The 22825-nt window shown below is 44.4% G+C and overlaps 3 protein-coding genes; 1 reads left to right on the forward strand and 2 right to left on the reverse strand.

The window, feature by feature from the left end:
• Positions 1–4657: 4657 nt before the first annotated feature.
• Positions 4658–6172, forward strand: GSTUM_00006239001 (uncharacterized protein; the record flags this gene model as incomplete). The annotated part of the gene is made up of 9 exons (XM_002838422.1): positions 4658–4712; positions 4768–4835; positions 4901–4980; positions 5035–5078; positions 5125–5180; positions 5236–5295; positions 5425–5631; positions 5711–5774; positions 5841–6172. 9 exons carry the CDS (start codon positions 4658–4660, stop codon positions 6170–6172), a joined length of 966 nt encoding a protein of 321 aa, XP_002838468.1.
• Positions 6173–7489: 1317 nt separating this feature from the next.
• Positions 7490–8957, reverse strand: GSTUM_00006240001 (uncharacterized protein; the record flags this gene model as incomplete). XM_002838423.2 has 1 exon in its annotated part: positions 7490–8957. One exon carries the CDS (start codon positions 8955–8957, stop codon positions 8304–8306), a length of 654 nt encoding a protein of 217 aa, XP_002838469.1. The 3' UTR covers positions 7490–8303.
• A 655-nt stretch (positions 8958–9612) lies between these two features.
• GSTUM_00006241001 (uncharacterized protein) lies at positions 9613–14886 on the reverse strand (the record flags this gene model as incomplete). XM_002838424.2 has 11 exons in its annotated part: positions 9613–9906; positions 9958–10099; positions 10149–10297; positions 10379–10540; positions 10618–10801; positions 10863–11007; positions 11070–11202; positions 11270–11612; positions 11677–11736; positions 11786–11873; positions 14852–14886. 11 exons carry the CDS (start codon positions 14884–14886, stop codon positions 9767–9769), a joined length of 1581 nt encoding a protein of 526 aa, XP_002838470.1. The 3' UTR covers positions 9613–9766.
• Positions 14887–22825: the final 7939 nt, after the last annotated feature.

Consider the following 22825-nt stretch of genomic DNA (forward strand, 5'->3'; position numbering starts at 1 on the left):
TGGCTTGATCGGGATATCAGCCCTCTTCCTTCACCCGGTTTGGGCAATTATGAATAACATCGTGTGTCTTCCTTCTAATACTTTGATACCCCAGCCTATTACGGCCGACACACCACTCAATTGTGCTCCAGAGCGTCGAAACCTAGAAGAGACTCGCGTCAAAAAAGCGCTTTCCGTCTCATTTTATTAAAATCTCACCTTCGAATGTTCTACAGTAGGGGGTAGGAATCCTAAGCTCGGAAATATGGCAAACATCACCAGCCTCCGACCAAAGTATTTGGTCAGTGAGTGAAAGATTGCCAAATGCCCCCGATTTTATGGGGTGAGTCCGATACAGGGCTCCGCCATTGGAGCACCGGAGCCTCCGAGTCTAAGCATGTCTGCTCCTGCTGAAGGTGTAGTAGTAGTAGTAGTAGTGGGGATTCTTTCTTGGGCTTTCCTAGTCCCCCCCCCCGGCATACCGAATTGCAATGCCGAATTCGCCATTTTATAAGCTTTCAGCAGAATTCTCGGTTGATAGAGGGTTCCGGAAGCCTTCGGTTCAAGGTAGCTATATACGTCATTGGCCGTTGATCGGGTTCTGCGATGTCTGGCCGCTCTCCCGTCAGATGGGTGATATATCATACCGGGTCGAATCGAGTTAAGCGTCTGATGTTCCGGACGGTGCCGTGGTCCCTCTTTCCCGGTTGGGGGAGACTCCCGACGCTATTCTGGAGATCGCAGGTGCACTGATGCTTGGGACCTCAAAGGTACTGCACAGCACTTGTGCCTGGCCTAAAGCATCTGAAAATTGAGACTGCCTGGCGACACTCGCGTTTTCAGAAACTAATACAGCACCGGCACTAGTACAACGGATTCCTGATTACTGTAATCCTAATCACGGATCCTAACTTAGTAGTTAAACGCTGGACGGGGATTTCAGCAAAACTACAACCTGATGGGGCAATGCTGAGTTTGCCAGTCAAAAACAAACCGGCGCGACAGGCCAGAAGTGGTATATCTGAAGAACAGAGGCGGTAAGTATAATAAACGTCGCGGGCACATGTCTATTCGAGCAGCATACCGGTATCACACTTCTTGCTTGCGGCAAGTACTGTAGTAGTACTTACCTTCATGTGGGAGTGGTCTCCGGATTTAAAAACGGCTGTACTGTACTCGAGTGCTGTGCTAATACAGTAATCATTCCATTGTTCTCGGTTGGAGGGGCCAAAACTGGAGATGGTATCAAGAATAGTGCTCTAGATGGGTGCTTTTGTCCTTCCAGATTCACCATTCGATAACTGTACAGTACCGGGAATCCCTGGGTCGGTTTTTTCCGTTCGGAAAGTGCCTGGTATTATGTCATCTTTCGCATAGGGTTTAGCGCGAACCTCTCGGAGTCCCAGGTTTTGGGGTCAACATCGAACCAATGATTATTATATGATACAAAGCTGTAAGATTGAGAACGGGGAAGGTATCAGTAAGCAGTGATTGGGATGAAGCCCTTTCTATTAGTTACGATATTGAGTTCACGTTTGGCACTAATTATTACCCTTGCATATTATTTGAAATTTCCGTCAAGCAACTCATTGCATGTATCATGATTCTGATGGGGCAGGGCTCTACCGTTATTCCGTTTGGTGGCCGAGAAGATGACTTGGGGGTTGAGCAGGATATGATAAGAGGCCCTGTTTGGCATGTACGAGTGCAGTATCACTGTGCTCTATTTAATCTGAACCATGTTAGATTATTACTAAAGTTACCCTTTCTTGATTGTTTACTAGTGCTTGTAGAGTGAGATTATTTCATCTCAAATATGCTAACACCAAAATTGGTTACCGGTACTGTACTCATAGTGTACCTGTATTGTGTTTTTCCACTCTCTAAGAAAAAAAGAACCCTTATATGCTAGTATTAACTTGTACGCTCTTATATTTTCATTTAAATGCCTTACATAAGAGCATTCGTTTTAACGTCCAAGATGCACTGATCTAGTATGGTGTAGACTTGGAATCAACTTGAATACTCCCGTATCTTGGCATATATCCAACATCCAGGTATGATACAAGTACTAGTGATCAAATCTGCTATTGTTAGAACTCCAAACATTCAATACCTTTACTCTTTACGAGTGAAAAGACACGGACTAAATCACAACCTGGGCACTAATTTTTCTCACAATTCTATGGGGCGGGAACCCTAAAATCAAGGAGGAGGCATGGTTTCATTGCAGCTCCCATGGACCATACGAAGACTTATCAGACAGGGCCGTACATCCGGGCAAGGCGTGGCACAAGGGTGATACGAAAGATTAAGCGGGGTGGGAGCTACCTGGTGCCCTGCACCCAAGCGAGAAGGAAAAGGGGCAGAAAGAGAGGAAAAAGTACTGATGGCAGACAAGAAGTGCTGGGTATTCATACCCGGCAACAGGGATCCGCAAAATATACAGTACCGGTACGGCGGGAAACCCGTGCGTTATCCGAGCGCCCATACAAACTCACCGCCCCTCTTATCGTGTGCTCGTACTGTACTAGTACTAGTACGAGTACTCATGCTGGTGCTTCTCACCTCCTGCGGGTATGTTCATGGCTCTCCCCCGTCGCCAAGGGAGGGACAGTTTTTATCGTCAGAATTGGTGAGATACCCTACAAGGCAAGTATCCAAGGTCATACAGGACGCGTCGTTACTCACACCATCATGGTAGGGAGCAGACACCTTCGATAAGGTTCCGCTACTCGATGGAAGCGTGCGTGGTCGGTCGGTCGGGCGTCCGAGGTAGTGATAGTGAGAAGCGGTGGTATCTGGACAACTGATGGTCCATACTCTCTCCCCCCAGCGGGATACCGGCACCTTGGGCCCCTCCCGAATACTCGTACATTCATGGCAGAGTTTCTTCTTCTGCCGGTGAATGGCCCGGGGATTCAGGTCATTTCCCCCCGGGATGGCTGGTCACCCTCCCTTTTACCCCAACCCTTAATTTGATGACGGGGTTACGGTAACGTGTTTTATGATACCTGTTTTACCTACAGTGGAAAAACTGGAACGAGTTAGTTGGGAGCCTCGCCGTGACGTTGGGCCTGCCTTCTCTAGTAAGGCTTGTTGAATTTCTCTCCGCCCGCTCCAACCGAGAGCTGAGTGTGAGAGAGTATTTCCGCTGTGCTCTCTCACCCTTTAGATCCAAAGGGGGAAATTCTGGACGTCCTTGAGTCATTCCCAATTGGTCGTGTTTTTGCCGTGAAAATGGTAGACGGCCAGGCTCACTGAAAGAACAACCGAATTGGGTACACCATTCCTTCTGTTCCATATCCAGTGTCTATGTTGATAGGAGTCCGTGGTCGAGTCTTCGAGCATAACACTTCTTCTATCATAAGCCCTTAAAACGAGTCGCCGCCCCGCCAAGGGTATCATTTTTGTGCTTTATGGCTATGAGCAGGGTGAAGTATAAAAGGTGCTTTCACATTAGGGCAGAGATGATATACGCAGCTCGAGCACTTGAAATCCCAATTTTCCTGAACAGAAACTGCGCATCACTGTACCCATTTCCCCTCAAGTTAGTTTATGCCTCAATAAGGGGGGAAGGCTTTGGAAAGAGGTAAAGAGAAAAATTCCCTTAAACAGCTAGTAGAAATCAAAATCTATACGCCTGTACCAGTACGAGTACCGTACTGTACTCGAGTAAAGTCTTGAGCATCGTAGCTCAACATTGTGGTTCCTGTCCTACGGTCTTTGGGGTCAATTGGTTTACATGATCGCTTACCCGGTGTGACGACGATTTACTAGGTGAAACGAGTTAACCGAGAGCCAGATTAGCCTATAAGTGAATCCAACCCCGGGGTCTGAAACATATCATGGGGAGAAACTTGGACCTGCACCAAATTCCCAATTTTTCTCCACCAATGGGCACAATTCGGTGGGTAAACCTTTCATCCATATCCTACTGTATGGCATGGCTTCCTCTTGGCCTCTCTCTGGCTTGAAAAATCGGGTACTTGTGATCTATTTTTGACAACTGTAGCAGGGTTTACCAAGACGGGGGCCGAAAGAATTGTGCCAATGATCCAGTTCTACCCCCACCCCCCCGTATTATAACCCTGGATCTGATTTTCCTTGCGAGCAGTGCGCGGGATACCGTACTGCAATCTGAGTCCTAGCCTGGAGGAAGGAGGCTTAAGCATGGTCGGAATTTGGGTTATGCTACCTTGAATAGCCATCTCAGGCCTATATCACTGCGTCTTATAGGCTAGCCAACACTCTCTACATCTAACTAGCTAGCTTAGGTGCTAACCAGTTCCGGAGGTATATTAGACGGTACGAGATGGAGCGGGAAAGAAGATGACTATATAAACATATTCAGCTCCCCCCCCCCAATTGTATCTACAGGCGACAAAACTTTGGCTCTACCCTTTCCCTCGGATCAATTGCACTGCACACAACCCCCATGACTTTCCAACTCGTATTGCTCAACATCCTCTTACTCTCTTCGACCTCTCTCGCACAGGTTGTCGGAGCAGCAACTGGTTTTGCAAAGGGTGTGACCGGCGGTGGGAGTGCCACGCCCGCCTACCCCGCCGATATCGCAGAGTGAGTTCTGCTCGCCCTCACGACGGGGGGAGGAATGGACGAATGCTGATTGGATAGGTTGCGAGCATGGCTCACGGATTCCACTCCCCGTGTCATCATGTTGAAGAAGGAGTATAACTTTATTGGTTCCCAGGGAACAGTGACTGAAACTGGTACGTCATTTGTAGCGTTGTCTGATTGCAAGACGGTATTATTAACCAAGATCAGGTTGCCGTCCAGCGAGTAACACTTGCCCCAATTCTGGTGGGCAAGATGCCATAAACGGAGCCAGTTGGGTGTGTTTGATTTTTCCCTTTGATGAGAATCGCTCGTTGGACGTAGAAACTGATATGATTTATAGTGCACAAAGAGCGGGTATCCAGGTATTAGTGTGACATACGACAAGGCTGGAACCACCTTCATCGATGTCAAGAGCAACAAGTGAGTCGCAAGCATCATCGGATATCGGTGAACCTATTCCTAATTGATTTTTAGGAGTATTGTTGGAAAGGGAACAGCAGGAGTGATTAAAGGAATTGGTATGTTTCCGAGTTTGTTCCTGCTTCTTCCTACTAATTGCTCTAGGCCTTCGGATTGCAAACGGAGTTTCCAACGTTATCATTCAGAACGTCCACTTTACCGTAAGGTGCCGAGAACTACCCTCCATGGACCTAAATAATAACCAATTCACTTTAGTACTTGAATCCTCAATACATCTGGGGCGGTGATGCCATCACTCTTGCTGGCTCTGATATGGTCTGGTAAGGGTTCACTCATCCCCAAGAAATTGTGGTTATTAATCTTGTCTAATAACCTCACAGGATCGATCACTGCAAGGTATACCTCTCAACCTTCAATCGCCTGAACAATCACTAACATCCCCAGTTCTCCCTCATCGGTCGCCAAATGATTGTCACTGGCTACAGCAAGGCTGGCAGGGTCACCATCTCTAACAACGAACTCGACGGAAACACGAGTTGGTCCGCCACCTGCAATGGCCAGCACTACTGGACAATGCTCTTCTTGGGATCCAGCGATTTGATCACCTTGACTGGCAACTACATCCACGACTGCTCTGGCCGTGCCCCCAAGGTGAATACGTCTTCCAACCTGCCCCAACTCATGAAAAAAAAAAAAAAATCAAGACCATCTAACACCCCTCACCCCTCAGGTCGGTGGTGCAAGCACCTCGAACGTTGTGGTCCACGCGGTCAACAACTACTTCAGTAACATAGGTATACATCCCTCCTTTAGTCGGTTAAAAAGTGCAAAAAGAAACACATCTAACCTTCCCACTTTAGGTCGCCACTCATTCGACCTGGAAACCGGCGGCATGGCCCTCATAGAGGGGAACGTTTTCGAATCCGTGACAACAACAATCACATCCACATCCGTATCGGCCGGCGGCCGCATCTTCAACGTCTACTCTGCCAGCGACGCCAATACCTGCACCGCATCCCTCGGCCGCTCGTGCGTTCAGAACTCCGTCTCGGGCAGCGGCTACTGGAAAGCGTACACGACGTCAAGCTTCTTGACCAAATTTTCCGGAAATAACGTCCAGCCAGCCTCGCCCGTTGGCGGTGTAAAGGCTAGCGTCATGTCAAACGCCGGTATCGGGCACATCGGGAACTAGGGAGTATCGGATGGGCCGTTGTTGGGCGGAAAGCTGTAGGGGGGGGGGGGTGGTTTGTGAATATATTTGTTGCACCGGTGCTCCTGTAAAATAGTGACCTTTTTATCTCCTATTGGCGATAAAGGAAAAAAACTTTTGTGAATAATTAGTTATATATATACCCGCATTGAATGCCTAATTTGTTTATACCATACGATGCTCGTTCGTTACTCCAGCCGTCAGCATGTACTGTACAGTAGTAAGGTGTGGGAAGGAAGATGAGAAAAAAAAAACCCTCTCTTAAAGATTCCGGTCAAACACACCTGACTAAATAAAATACTCGCCACAGGAATGTATAATGATAGCAAGTCCGTTCAATGATCCACCCGGTGCCAAGGAATCCTCTAACTCCTCATATCATACTCACCAACACAACACACCATCCAGGCACTATCCCGAGTGATATACTATGCTTTCACTCAACACCGCACCTCCCAACCACAGTACGATACGACACTCGATATCACAACATTATCACACACATCGATAGAAAAAAGCCTGCCAGTCCCCCGCGCAGTACTGTACACTACACGGCGCGGGTGTCCAGCAAAATATTATACTACAAAACGTCCTCCGAAAATACCTACCATTCCCGCCCCAAACGGTAGTCGGGTCAGACAGAAGAGAATCGCAAAGTGTGACACCGTAGACTACATCCGTCGCGAGAAAATCTTTTTTACCAACTCCCAGCAGCAGCTTGTGATAACCTCAGGGCAGTGAGAAAAATAAAGCAAATTTATACAACGTGTGGTAGAAATCGACACAATCTTGGGCAATTTTTTTGTTATTTATTGGGGGTGCTCCCGAGAACTTCTGACCGGGTGCTCGGAGTCCTCGGAATGGGGGAGGGTGTTCTCTTTTTCTGTTTGACCTCGCTTTTCAAGTATGTTGAATCCCAGTATCGGGTTGGACAATCTGGAGGATGGCCGGATTTTTCTGGGGTTGTGTGGGTGGGCGGGATTGTGAATGGTGCCGGGCTCGTGCGACATGATACCGTGCCGCGTAAACTGGTGAAACTAGTCTTCGCACAGGGAGGTCAAGGGAAGTGTGGGGTATAATAATGGACACGAGCTCGTTTGAGTAGAGAATATGATACTGCTATCATAGCACTTAACTTATGGGTGGAATTTAAACTTATTTACCGCACTTTACAGCACTCCTTCGGACGGGCTGACTGGACGAGATTTCTTATTGGCCTTATGTTGCGGCCATTCTGCAATGGACTACCTGTGCTCGCAGTCTTGGATGTGTTTGGTCTACAGCAGGAATAATACCAAGTAAAGTAAAGTCCTAAAATTCGACCACCACCAAGTTGCAAACTCATATGAACCATGTTTTCTCGAGGCCACTTCACCCACAACAATAATCCAAAAACACACCCGTTGAAACATATCCTATTCCCTTGGGAACCAAAGGAGTTTCCCTCCCCTTTTCCCTCCCACGATAGCCCATCTCCCCTAGGCTCTCTTGTAGCTAAGGGCTTCTCTCTGGGGAAATCGCCTAACAAAGATGGTCATCTGTTATGCGAGCCCTACTTCTAGATGCCGTGCTTATCCTTTAGTACTAAAGCGAGCAGTCACTAGCTAATCAGACTGGTGAGTTTTGGTTAGACTCCTGCTGTAAGGAATCAGGTACAAGTAATCGAATAAGTGTAAGCGAGAAGCTAGAACTAGAAAGCGAAATTCCCTAGCACGCCCAACAGTTGGGACCCTCCGTAACCTCACATCAAAACAATTAAAAAAGCAGTGGTACCATCTTGCGGGAGAATCAAATAAACTTTTGAGAGAAAGGAGCAAGTTGGAGATAGGCTATCCGAGTACTATTATCCAGCATTCGCCCCCGTGCTTCGTATTACTCGGGTGGCCTAACCCAAGCCGGACACTTTGTGTGGGAGCTATCATTTGGGTGTCCAGCCTCGACTTAGCCGCGCGAGCAGAGAATTTCGACGGCAGACTCTGATTGCTCCTTTCCAGCAAAGGGTAGATACTCGAGTATATTCGAGCGTAACTTAACCCTCTCTGTGTGTTTCACAAGCTTACCTCAGGATATCGTCTGCGCTTGTGCATTCACTAAACAACGCTTTACACCCATTTTAGTTAAGTAATAAGCTATTCCCGCTAAAGTGGGGGGGGGAAGGGGGGGTAAACATACTAGCGTCCTTTCCAGGAAGACATGCGGGATTCAAAATGTAAGCCCCATACTGCGGAAGCCATATTGTGCAGGACTCCCACAAGGCTTCAAATTTCCACATCCGCTTGCTTCTGGATAGACCATCGTATTTTGGATAGTACTCGTGGAAGTCCGCATGTCGGATCATTCCTTCAGGGATTTGTTGGAAAAACATGATGATGTCTTCACGTGTAGAACGGTCTGTGAACGTTAGTGGAAAGTGCTGTGGTTTCGTACTATGAGATAGTCCTTGCAAGCGCAATGGTTCGGATATTCTGAGCCTTCTTCCCCGAGGAGAATTAGGGTCCGCAGCCATGCGGTCCGCCCCCGCATTGACATCAGTGGAAGACCTCAGGATAGATGGCATCACGTATAATCCAGCAGCCACAATAAGTTGGAGACTCGCGATATTTATGGAAACTTCCAGCGACGGTTTATCTAATGGTCTGGTCCAAAAATCTTTCGATGTAGAATTCGGAAAATTTCTGTCTTGTTGTAGGTCGGATGGACGAGGTGGGAGCTTGGCGTCAGCAATATATCCACGGAGTCTAACGTTCCTGAGCATAGTTGGGATCATAGTGCGGCGGGAGTCCCAAATAATCTCCGCAACCCTACTCGAGTAACGTTAAATTATATTCCAGGCCATCCAGCTGATGAACATGTAGCTGTAAAGGCTGCTGAAAATTAAATTCCCTGGGAGAGGTGTTAAAGGTGCTAGAAGCAAATATTTTGGGAAAAGATCCTTGATTGATGCACCGGGTTAACGGACATCCTGTGAGCCTCGGAGCCAAGCCCGCCGTAGGAAATCCCAGCGCTGGCAAACGTGATCCCTTTGTTTGTTCCCGAGCTTCAGGACCATCTAGTGAGTACTCAAGTATTTTGTCCTTCGATCTTCAAAAACTAGGGTTATAAAAGCACGGCTCCGGTCACCCAATGGTGACCTGGCCAATGGAATTTATGGCACCGAGGGGTTTATCGATCTTTTCCTCAAGTGGCTATACTATCGCCCTATTCAGCACGAGGTGAGGTTGGTGAAAAGTCGTACTTGGCTGTTGATATTCGGACACCTTCGACTGATATGTACCTGTCTTGGCACTAAATCGTCCGAATACTTTATGAATCGACAAGTTGGATTGAAGGACAATTGCGATGGGTTCCTTAGATTGGTGGAGAAATTACATATTGTATACGGGCAACAATCACAACAACTTATAAATGCCTCACAGAAGATAAAAAGAGCTGTACCAGTAAATTTAGTCGTTATAGTACTAGCCGTACAGAAAATCAAAGAAAAAAACCGGTAACGCACCCAGGCCAACATATCCCAAGCACCACATAGCAGCCGAATAAAAAAAACATTTCAACTACCGTCCTGGTGTCGTAGATTCAAGAAAACGCTTGTTGTCTCGGTCTGGATCCCCAGTTCATCGTTCGTCGAATCGAGTCAAACCAGTCTTTGTTATCGGGCTTGCTCTGCACCGCCGGGAATGGGAATCGGGATGCCGAGACCATTACGTAGTCACCCTCTTCTTAGGGATTAATACCGACATATAATCAAAGCATATGGCTCAACTTACGGCTCAATTCTATCCTCTGTCGCCCATCAAATGATACCCAAGCAGTAGTCCGTGCATCGCACGGAACAGCAACGCGGACAACCATCGAGTCTGGCAGTATCAAAGGGCGGAAGGTAAGAGTATGGGCACAAATCGGGGAGACCTGGATTGGTCAGATTGTAGACCTCTTGATACTCGCACGCAGAACATACCAAAATTGCCGGAATCTCCGGGTGGCAGAGTGAACCTCCAGCGGCAAGATTATATGCTGTCGACCCGGTCGGCGTCGCAATACAAACCCCATCCGCCTGAATCGTCGTCAAGTGCATATTGTCACCATACAACTCCGTTGAAGACATAGCTTCCCCCCATTATTAGCATACCAATATTAACCCCCTAAACCTAGATCACTAAAGGAAAGAAGAAAGGGAAAGGAACTCACTAGCATTAGGCCCCCTATCCACCACAATCTCATTCAATACAATAAACGACTCCCCTGCCGTATGAGTCGGCGGGTGGAGTGCCGCTCCGGAGAAGATCTCGTTGGCAATGTCTTCGCTTCTGTCAAAGTCTTTGTTATTATTTACCCTGCGCATGATGGTGCCTGTGGTTTATCAAAATAGGGAGGGGCAAGGTTAGCAAAGGTTCACTCGGTCGAACGATTCCCATGGCATTACTTACCCTCAAAGCGCAGGCGTAGCCCAACAGTCACACCATCCCGTATGGCAGTAGATAGTGTGTCTTCGAACGTGCAGAAGTCAAACTTTGTCAGGAATCCCAGGGACCCCAGAGCGAAGGAGAACACCGGCGGGACAACTTTCTGGAACAGCCAACTCGCGTAAAGGACTGTGCCATCGCCTCCAAGCTAGAACTCCTATCAGACGGATTCACAAACAACTCCAGAGGAGGGGGGGTAATGAATTCACAGTGATGACAAAATTAAAAGTATGTGGCCTCTTAGCACATAACTCGGCGGTCCAGAAACGTAATCTGGATTTATATCCGGGACACTTTTCTACGAGCCCCTCCATATCGAATTCTGGTGCATCTTTGAGGACGTCCTCGACGTATCTACCCCAGGGCGATCAGCAGCTATGACAAAAGTTCACGGGTGTAACTTAAGGAGCACAAACACAGTGTGCTTGCTCCCCCTCTCCCCGCCCAACAACCACTCCACCAACCTCCTCGTATACCCGACCAGTGCTTTATCATAAGTCTTCGTCAAGATCATAATAGCGCGAACATTCATCTTGATCTGAATACTCGCTACCCATTCTCCCTATTAGCGCCCCCCCCCCAATGAAATACAGTATCATACCGGTACTCTACTCACCTAAATGCTTACTCAACTCCCTTACCCCCATAACCATATCCGATAGTTCACTCTTAGTCATAAATGGCGGATTTCTATGTGCCGCAACAACCCTATCTCCCTCCTTCCCCTCCACCTCCCCACCACTCCCACTCCCACCCCCCACTGGAACAAACTGATTCCGCATTTCCAGCAACGCATGCACAAAACAACTGCTCTTTGTACCAGCACCGATACCCTTGTCATCGTCGCTGTTGTCATGATTATTGAGGAATCTAGGGAGCAAGGGATTCCCCATCTCATCGACGGATACGATGGAAGATTTGCGGCGGCGGGCGGCTTGGACGTGGGGGTCGAATGTTATCTTCGTTTTTATTCCCCCTATCAGTTGGTGGTGGGGGAGGGGGGAGGGGGTAAAGGGAAGGCACCTGGAGGACATGGTCATCGGATTCTCTCTCAGTGTCGGTAAGAGGATTGCCTGTCACTTGCTTAAAGACTATTAGCTTTATCGGTGGAAGAGGAGATGGAAATATATACTTTTGTGTCCGGGGCGATCCCCTCATCGGTTGTTGGGATATGGAATTGTACAGTTGCCATTGTCGTTGGTTTATGGCGTTGTCGGGTACTCGGGTAGAGCAACCAGTAGTCAATTTAAGGTGCTAGTGACAATCCTGAGTCCTTTCAAGTCGCCTCTGCCTAACGGTCTGAAAATTCCACTTCTGTTTTACCAGATATAAGATTAATGGTTCAAGAGGAAGTAAAGCTATGTTTACTTTCCTATGGTGTTGACAATATAGATATTACCAACAATGATACTAAGGGAGAGGATGATGATAACCTTTACCTACCAGACATTTAAGTTCCAATTACTCCCAGTGAAGCAATACAGTATCTGCAGAAGATTTCACACTATCTTCCGTTATTACCAGTTGATTCACTTTCAAATACTACTAGACAAATCCTTTCTCTAGTCACAGTGGTTGAGCAAGCTACATATTTGGCCACTGGTATATATAAGTATATCCCTGGTTTATTAAATTTCTACTTACACTAATTCTATTTGAAGTTATCAGGAGTCACAAAAGAATCAAACCATGATTGACAGCTACTTTAAACAAGGATGTACTATTTCTACCCTCCTACCCACTACCTGCTTGTTAGGTAGAGACAATTAGAATAGACTCAAAATTGTCTAAGCCAATTGTGATTCGTTTTTGTAGATGGAGATTTGTCTAGGAAGTCTCAAAGAAATTACTTGTTTCTTTTATGACTATTAAGAGTAAAGAAAAGTAGAATAGAATCGTATAAACAATATTATATTGTTAAGATCTGTTCTCTATTGCTTGATAATACCTAAAAGTTTGAGAGACACTTCCATATTCATATTCCGTGTCTCAGTGTTCACGGACTACATCTATCTCATATACAAATTATATACCTCTCTTATTATAATTCATAATATCAGTTGTTCTCCAAAAGTGCAAACACCAGGAGACCCCGAAAACCATCACACCCTCTTTACTAATTAATATTTGTTTTCTCAGGAAACTTGACTGCTTCCAATAGTAATTATCTGATAGTCAGAGTTTACAGACTAATGACCTACTTCTTAAATTGAACTACCTTTGTTCCAATGGTCTTTCCCATTAATGAAGTAATTAGTTTCATCTTGAGTTTACATTTGCAGGAGTAGTCGTATATGCAACCTTTCTAAGTTATTGACATTGAATCTGAGTAACTCCTGATCCAACCAATAGATTTCTTTCAGATAACTTTCTACTAATTCGCAGGATACCATTCGATCAGATTGGTAGATAATCCCTCAGTCGGCAACTCCTGGTTGTCTCAGGTTGTAGAGCTTTTGTAATTATATGATATTGGTAATAATTCTCACAACTATGACACATCTCTCAACTCAGCTATGATGCTCTGCGAAGTCTATTGACTTTCTCAATAGTGTTTCCTAAGAGTTCTAAACTCTTCTAATTATTGTAGGATGGATGTGAATGTGTTGGCTCTTTGTGTAGATCCTCTAACATTCAATACTATATTTTTGTACTGAAACCTCCTATTACTTACAGCTCATACCAAAGATGGTCCATCTTTCAAGCCTAGTAACTCTCTGAGTAGTGGATGGATTTACTCTGTTCTACTTTCCAGACCTTGCCAAAGGTCTCCCCTCATACAGTCACTCAGCAGAAGTGTTCGTAAAACCGGTCTCAGATGACTAAGCTGCCTTGCCAAAATGCCATCTTTCAACAAAGTGTAAAGTTGATCATGACCGTTTACCCCATCGTGACTGTGACCATTCGCAAATCTACACCCACTGAAGCCTCCTTTACCTAATTAACTAATTTATTAATTTCCTCTAACTTTTTTTACCAATGGTTAAGCATTCTGGAAATACGAAGTATGCTGCAAAAAAAAGACCCCCACCTAAAACCACCCGAAGAGAAATGAGCCTTGCAGAGAAGGGCATGATAATCGCCTTTTCTACAACCTCCAGAACATTGCCTTAGTGGCTCAAATTATTAGACACCCATGGATAACAGTTAAGAGCTTTCTTGTCTGGTCATGTGAACGCCAATCTCTTAAAAATCCCCTTCACCCTAGTCGTACCCCTATTTTGAGTGGTGAACAGTGTCGCACAATTATACAGGTAGCTAAGTCCAATCGGAAAATGATTAGAGACACCTTTAGGGATCGCTATGTACCCAGTGTTTCTCTTGATATTGGTAACTCTTTGTACTATCCAGGGTGACTGGATATGATTGCCTATTAAATTTACCTGCATAGTGGACTGGGTACTCAGAGAAGCAAACATTAAAAAATGGATAGCCAAGTCAAGACCTAGGCTAAAGTCTGATCTTGTAGCTAAGAGATTGAGATATGCTACAGCTTATAGGGACTGGACAGCTGAGGATTTTGAAAGAGTGATTTGGAGTGATGAGTGCAGTGTGGAGAAATCTAAGGATCCAAAGCAACAATGGGTATTCAGAGAACCTGCAGAGAAGTGGTTGGCTGATTGTATACACCTAAAGAAGAAGTATAAGAGAATCTCGCTTATGATTTGGGGGTGCTTTTGGGGTAAAAGAAAAGGTCTATTAGTTCCTATTACTCAAACTATCAATAAGACTAAGTATGTTAGACTTTTGAGAAGATATCTTGCTCCTGTTATTCATCAAATGTTTTCCTTTGGTATACAACTTGAAGATGTTTTTTTTCAGCAAGATAATGCTCTTGTTCACAAGGCATATAGTGTTATGGATTAGTTGGAGAGAAATAGTATTGAGGTTGTGGACCACCCCCCTTATTCTCCTGATTTAAATCCTATTGAGCATGTATGGGTTGAGCTTAAAAAGTGATTGTACCAGCAGTATCCAAGGATTGCAGATACTCCAGGAGGAAAAGAGGCTGTTAGGAGAAGACTTGCACATGTAGTACCAATGGTTTGGGAGACAATTCCTGAGGAGTTTTTTGAGAAGTTGTTGAAATCAATACCTGATAGGATGGCTGCAGTTTTAGAAGCAAGAGGAGGTTATACAAAATATTAGCTAGTTTAATTTATGGCAGGTCAATTGACCGTTGAATGTTGAGAGGTACCAGTGGTTGTTGATCGTGAACTTAAACTTGCGCATGTGCACACCTGTTAACAATCCCACTGGCACTGCCCCACCATATGGTGTAACCTCAATTAAACATTATCTCAGATCACAAACACTTCTGCCGAGTGACTGTATATCCTGCGAACAGGATCCAGTTAGACAGACAGTAGTAACATATATGGTAGTATTCTGACACCTTCAATTCTGTAGCATTATAGTCACAGGACTCAACTAAGATAGATATGTGTGATGACATACAGGCCTCATAAGAGGGCCAGAGGAGGGTGTTGGAAACCAGAGATTCAGATTCTAAGTAGTATTACCTTACTTAAGGTGGTTCCTGTGTATCGGATGCTGGTATTCCTAACATAGTACCTACAGTATCTCATGATCCTCAAAGTTATCCCGCCCACCCCCAATACCATGCCAGAACCCCAATCAGAAAAAAAAAATTAGTAAAGAAGCAGAAAAGATAAAGGATAAAAGAAGAGTGAATAGAATGGGTAGAATGTAAATGGCTGAAGGAGAAAGAAATAGAGAGAAAAAAGAGGAGAGAGTATATGGTAGAAGTCAAGGAAGTGAGACAGCAGATGAGGAGGTGGTAGAAGTTGGCAGAGATACTATAGGTAGTGGAGCTGAGAGGTACTATTATCACAATCCATATTCCTATGACTCTCAAGACCTAAACCTTTATTCCCAATATGATCATAGATTTAATTAGACATATACAAATCTACTTCTCTAGTTTCTTTTTATTTATTATAGCAGATCAAGTTTGTATAGAGACAGGGAGGCAAAAATCTGAAAGTTCTTTTTGAATCCACTATCTAAAATAATTCATCAAAGTAGGTCAATTTCTGTGGACAAACCGAACTCCCCAGAGATTTGTTCCTAATAGCTATTTTTCTACATCAGAGGAGTCCATCATAGCATGGTGTCACTGTAGTTACATATAATACGAGAAGATAAAAAGAGTGAGTCAGCCACTCCTGTTTACACTATGAGTGAAAATAAATTCCAATTACTAATATCTCTAGCCATTTCACATGAACCACTACAGTTCTACAATATTAGATATTGCTTGAGAATTATAGTAATTGTGATAAGAGTAATTTGCACAATAGACCAAGTCAGTAAATAAATTCTATTGTGTAAAGATGAGTCAATAGAGTGATAATAATAAAAAAGAGCAAGTAAGTAGTCTCTAACCTCACTAATGGGTACCTTCTATCAACTTAAACATATTTATTTCCTTCTTACAAATTTACTATTTCTGGAAACTGTACAATCTAGTCAAAATAGGTATGTAGATATAGTCCTCCTTAGAGTAAAATAAAAGTAATATTAATAATATTATAGAGAATACATCAGCAAAACTCTAAATACATATCGTACCAGTTAACTCAAGTCAAGTATTAACTGTAACTTGTTCGCAAGGCGCTAATCACGTTATCGGTAAGGGGGTACGATAGTTAACAGGTGGCCTACTCTACCAGAGAGGAGGCGAGAGCTGAAAACTAAAGGAGGCTTTGAAGGTGTACTGAGAAACGAAGAAGTAACGGTTCAACCAAGTATATTTGAAATACTGTCTGTTGAAGTCTGTCTTTTCCATCGTGGAATCAAGTAGTCTTTAAATATACAAATTTGTTCATATTTAGCATGAATGAAACTAATCATTATTATCAAAGATATCAATCAATACACTTTGGTAAAACTAATTAAGTATCAAAACGATACTTAAAACAAAACATAAAACAAAACTAAGTATCAAACGATACTTAAAACAAGCCAAGTATCAAAGTGATACTTAAAACAAAACATAAAACAAAACTAATAACTGAGGACCCGTACCAGTTACATTAACTGTTTTCCAGCAAGTTCACTGAAAGCACAAGCAGTGACCATTACAAGAAGAGCTAGTAAAGCTCAAATGGTATATAAGCTATAGTAGTGGAGTGGTAATGACAGGAAATGAAGGGGAAAAATTAGATATGGATACTGTTGATAGTACTATATTAAACAATATGCTTGGACAAAATACAGCAGTAAAAGTCATTATTGGAACTAGGTAGGAGTAACAGGTGAAATGGAGTACAGAAATGATAAGATCAGAGGCTACTTACATACCCCATTCACAGCCCTTACAAAATATATCTCTTAATACAAGAATGCTACCTAGTAGAAGTATGAGACAAGAGGAAGATAGTCAGAGTAGTACTTCACAATTTACTGCTGTAGTTAAATTATGGCCCCATGGAGTTAAACTGAGAAATTTCCAGATCTAATAAAAAAGATTCTCCTTGCAGCTCTGCAAAACTTAGAAAAGGTTCTAGCATCGAAGATTTATTATTCAAGGGACAAGATTTAACTCCGCATTATCAAATTAAATACTTTCTCAACCTTCCCATTAAGTTGATCAAGAGAACACAGGAGGAACTTGCTCTTCAAGTAGCAAACAGCTATTAGGGTACAAGAAAATTAGCAAATTTAATTTAACAATAAAAGCGTGATTGGATTCAGCAAAAATATATTGTAAAAGGTTATGGTAAAAAGAGTGGAAGAGTCCAGAGTATGTTAGAAGAGAAAGGGACTCTTTTAATAGTACGAAAGCAGATTTCTAGTATTTCAGTTCCCAGAGAAAGGTTAGTGCCTTTTTTTCTGCTATCTTCTCTTCAAATTTCTCAGTAGATATATTCTATATACTATATTTAATATATATCTAATGATAGCTTGTAATAGTAAGAATAAGTAAATAAGATTTAATTGATGCCATAATATCCTATTGGAAGAAAGTCATCAGCAATAACCTAGAGTAATGTACCTACAATCACTATAAGACAATCGAGTAGGTAGAGATGATATCAATCTATTACAAAATTTATACTGAATATATTCTCCTAACAGCTTATAGTAACTCCCTCTAGTACACTACAAACTATCAGCTCTTCCAAGAAATATGCTAATTTACTCTTTTAAGAGTTGAGTTAACTTTTACGTTTAAAAAATCAGAGTCTACAGTAGTATCTTAAAAGCTGTTTAGCTTAAACACAAAGCTAAGCTCAAGTATCAGATGACTTTTAAAATACCTGTCACGAACGTGGCTTGATATGAAAAAGGTTTTCACGTGACACGTAGTTATGAGTCACAGGTATGTTATTGTTTCACACATATGACTTATTCGAGTCATATGAGTTGTTATGACTCGGGGATTTGTGATACTTTCGCACATAGCTCAAATATGAGTCATGGGATGTGCACCTGGTGAGTATACCTTGCGAGTGTGCCTTGCGGGTATGCCTTGCACATAAGATTTATGTTTCACACATGACCTCGTTATGAGGTCATAGGTTTCACGCATATGACTCAGTCGAGTCATATGACTTGTTTATTGTGTTATGATTGGTTTATGAGTTTTTGCACATGACCTCGCTACGAGGTCATGGGTTTTGAGCATTTGACCACTTTGGTCACATGATTATTTTGTTATGATTTGGTTTTACACATGTGACCACTTTGGGTTACATGACTATGGGCGAGAAGAATACTAGATAAGGAGGCCAATGCGGCCAAGGAGGATAGGTTCTTCATGCTTAGTTCTAAGTACTTTTCCTTGTCCTTGCCGTCACTTCGCACCGAGCGTTGCTTTCGCTATTGTGGTGGGCCTTGATGCCTTGGATTCTGGGGGAGATATCTGAGTTCGCTCAGTAGTTCCTAGGGTCTTTGGTGTTGAGGTCTGTTAGGTGTTGCGTGGCGGACTACTTGTTTGCTTCTTGTTTCATCGCTTGATGGTCTCTCACGATACTGTCACTTCAAACTTTTCATCACGGTCACATACGAGCCCCTTTCGGTAAAACTTCTATGACTTCCTGTCTATTGTCTACTCGCAGGTTTCTGGTTCGATTGGAGGGATTGAACATTGTGTATGGGGGGATCACCCGTGTCGTTCTTTGGGCCAGCTCATGTCTTTTGTTGGGTTTTAACAGAGTCCTTAGTTCTCGCGATACAAAACGCCCTTGGGTTAGACTGATGACCTTCCCAAGTGTCAACACGTCGTACCGGCTGCATCAATCCACTGGGGAGGGGGCCTCGCCAGCCCCCGCCCTCCTCGTTACTACATGTTTCTACGGTTGAAATCCTGCGATGTTGTTTATCACCGTTCCCTTGGAAGGTTTGTCCTTGCGGCATATATGGTGGTTCAGTCAGGTGTCACCTCCTCGCTACAGTGGGGATGGCTTTGACCCTGAAAAATCTTACTCCCTGGTGTGGTTATTCATTGCTACCTGCGGTGGTGTGGGGCGATTGGCTGCTGGACACTTGTGTTGTCTGTGTGTTTGGGTGGTTCGGTTGTGGTCTGTGGTTGGCGGCTTCACCCATTGCAAGTGGGGCCTACCTTCTGTTTGTCTGCTTCTGTTTGTTCGCCCTCAGTCTTCTTGTCGCGTCAGTTGGGGATGCCTCTTGCCCCTGGTTTGGTCCGTACCTGTTGCCGGACCTGTGGGGCTGGCTTCAGCTGGCTCTGCTTACTCTTTCCCAACTCGTTCGGATTTCGGTTCAGCCGGGTTGGATGGTATGGCTGGTGCCGATGCCTTCTGGTCTTGGTGCTGCCTCCTTTGTGGCTCCCGGCTGTGGCTGGTGGGCCCCCCTCAACTGTACCTTGTTGAGGGTTGGGGCTCTGTTCGTGTGGCCCAGACCAATGGCTGCCTGGTGGGGCTGGGTATACGCTGTCCTGTGCTATCGGATGGTTGATCTGTCTGAGGGGCTGGGGGGGCTGGATGGGCTCTGTGGCGTCTGGTGTGTGGGGCTTGGGGTGGGCTGATTGGGGGGGAGAGGCACCCGCGAGCACCGGTCGGGCCTGGGTCAGGTTGGGCGAGGTCTAATTAAGTGTTTCCAGTCCGGCTTGGGCTGTTGGGCGAAGCTGCTAAGTGCTGTAAGGCTCCTCGATGGACCGGTTGGCTGATGGCCACCTGTGCGGATAGTGGGTTGCGACCACCTGGTTGGACTTGTTTGGGTGCTGCGTGCTGGGTTTCTTGGGGATTGTTTGGTTTCTTTGGTTTGGCAATGGGCATGGCTGGCGGGGGCAAGGCACCAAGAGTGGGAGATAGGCTCCACTGACCATTTCGGTCTGTCACCACCTCTATGTGTTTCCTTTGTTTATATGTTTATTTTGGGGGACGGGCAGCAGGTACAGGTCCTCCTCACCATTACACTCTTCGGAGGCACTTGGCAAAGTGGGTTTATAGGGTCGATGGCTGGGCATGTGGATGCAAGAGGTGGATATTGTGGTCACCTCCTCTCTGCCCTTGTGTCGCCTGTAGTTTATATTTGTTTTGGTTTTGTTGGTTTTCTACTGTGGTGGAGGTGTTGCGGGACGGTGTTTAGACCGAGCGGTAGTGATTATATATTTGTTGGACAAGGAACCTGGTTGGGTTGGTCTTTTGCTCGGCTTCGGCTACGCTTAGTGCTGGTTGGCTTCATACCAGAGGGGCTACGGACTTGGACCGGGGCGGGCACTGGGTTGTTTGATGGTCTTGTAATTAGTTTCCGTGTGGGCATAACTTGGAAATGGCAGGTGCGGGACCGTAGACTTAGTTAGCTTAGGATTAGTGGTATACCGGTTAGCGGTATCCCTGTGCCGGCGGGGGCTCGTCGTATGCCAGTGTTGGCGGTACGAGTTTAAATAAAATTAGATTGACTTCTAAGTACTTTTCCTACTTATTACTTTAACGAATATAAAACACCCTTACGATCTTTATCTTTATTACAACGTTATCATTACACCAAGGAAAGCTCTTCACGAAGAAGAGTTAGAGAAGGCTTACGATAGGCGTTCCCGATAAAAGACAGAGGTCTTGTACTATTGGTAATGTAGGCAGAAGCCTAGTGCTATCGTAAGACTAAGGAAAAGAACAGAAGAAGAAGAAAAGTATCGCTCCCCGTCACTAAGAACTAACCATCCAAGGAGGGATCGTTACAATACCAAAGTAGTAGAGCTTATTTATCTAATATGTCAAAAATATAGTTGGAACTTAATTGTGAGAAGTAATAGACTCTAAGTTATATCTATAAAGTAAATACTACAGTTAGATAAATAGAGCAAAATACTGTAGAAAATATCCTTGAAAAAAATCAATAGATGTTGGATAATGTAAAGAAAAAGGTAGAAAACAAGTTGAAAAGGGAATGGAAAGAAATTTCTAAACAGATACAAAAGGCAGTTAAGGAGAGAAATAGGTGGCAAAAGCATTAGTGGCAAAAGTATCAAGGGCTTTTATCTCATGAAATTGATTGTTTTATTACCAATATTTATTATTATCTAAATTAAATCTGTTGTTGAACTGTTACTTTCATCGAACTATTTGGCACTCCTTAGAGGTGCCGCCTTCTCCAAAGGCCATTTAGTGTCTTTTGAAGGGGTAGGAGCTTTAGCATAATCATCCTTAACTCAGATCCATATAATATAAAATTTTTTTAAATAATTGAAACAACAGAAATATGTGTCCGATCAGGTGAGGGTTACTTTAGAATGCGTGGAGAAGTTTGCTCATTTTCATTCAACTCTCTCACTCTCCCCACTAACTAAACTGTGAAGACTATCATACTATATATATATTAGTTGCAACCAATTTTGCAAAGCGAGTAGCTATTATATTCACACATGGCTAGAGAGAAAGGAAATAACAGGAACGAACAACTATAAGTAAGGTAAAGAAAACCCAAACGCCAAAAGAAATCTCTGACCCGATAGTCCTAGCTTTTCTTCCACTGACGGAGGCATTGCCGAGGTTGCTGCTGCCCTTGTCGCTTAGAGTGATTGGCACCGATGTCTTCTCCAGTGATAATGTGGGCGCTAACTGTATATGAGAGAGATGGTAGGTGGGCAACAAAGAACGCGAGCAGTAGGAAGCTTGAGGATATTGTGTTTAGGTGATTAGAGGAAGGACGTATTCTGAGAGTTCTGTAAACGTGTTGTGGTGGAGCTATGACCCCACACATGCTTGGTATCTGACTATACTATTCTTGTTAGGCCTCCGACCCACTATCCTAGTTTGGGGCCGACGATCAATATGCTTTTCCCAATTGGCACTGGGTTTTACCAACCGGGCATCCAATTTTGCAAAGCAGGTAGCTAGTATATTCACACACAGCTAGAGAGAAAGGAAAGAATGAACGACTGTAAGTAAGGCAAAAAAACCCAAACGCCAAAAGGAATCTCTGACTCGCTAGTCCTAGCTTTTCTTTCACTAATGAAGGCATTGCCAAGGTTGCTGCTGCCCTTGTCACTTGGGATCGTTAGCACCGATGTCTCCCAGTATGAGGCAGGTGTGGGAATGATCAGTCGGTACGTGCCTGTTGTTGAGGTGCCAAATATCGCCTTTCCAAGTCAAGGCAGGTTAGTGATATCACTGGCATGTGCTCTGTATTCCCTGGAAGTGCTGTGAGAGGAGGATGCGCTCTTCCCTTAAATACTCAATGTATGCTTTATAAGCATTTGAGCACCATCTCTCCAATGTTTAGATTTCAGTTTCTGTGATACCGACTTCTGCAGCCCAAGTCACAGCTCCTCTACAGAAGCTATGCCCAGTCCTTACTCTGCGACCTAAACCAGAAGTAATGGCTAGTCCCTGTAGTGTCTGGACTACATGCTCTCTGGTAAATGGCCTTTGCTCATATGCTCCGATACAGAATAGAGGAGCAAATTGTTATCTATGGGTGTCAATACTAATAAGGAGTTTCATTGCGCAAACAGAGTAAGCTGTATCATTACTGACTGTGATTGTTATTTGTATTCTGTGCCAGAAGGGGTCCGTCTTCAATGCAGGTAGTGTGAGTTCCATGTGTTCTCCTCCGCTCAGGGTTTTGAACTTAATGCTATTCTTGGTCAGGAACCAGGTACTGAATAGTAGGCCTATTTCAATGTCAGTCGCTCGGTAAGTGAATTCCCCCACTCGCAGGAAGGCAGCAAAGGCCAATGGGA

This window comes from Tuber melanosporum (assembly GCF_000151645.1).
Source record: "Tuber melanosporum whole genome shotgun sequence assembly, scaffold_25, strain Mel28".
Classification (NCBI taxonomy): Eukaryota; Fungi; Ascomycota; class Pezizomycetes; order Pezizales; family Tuberaceae; genus Tuber; species Tuber melanosporum.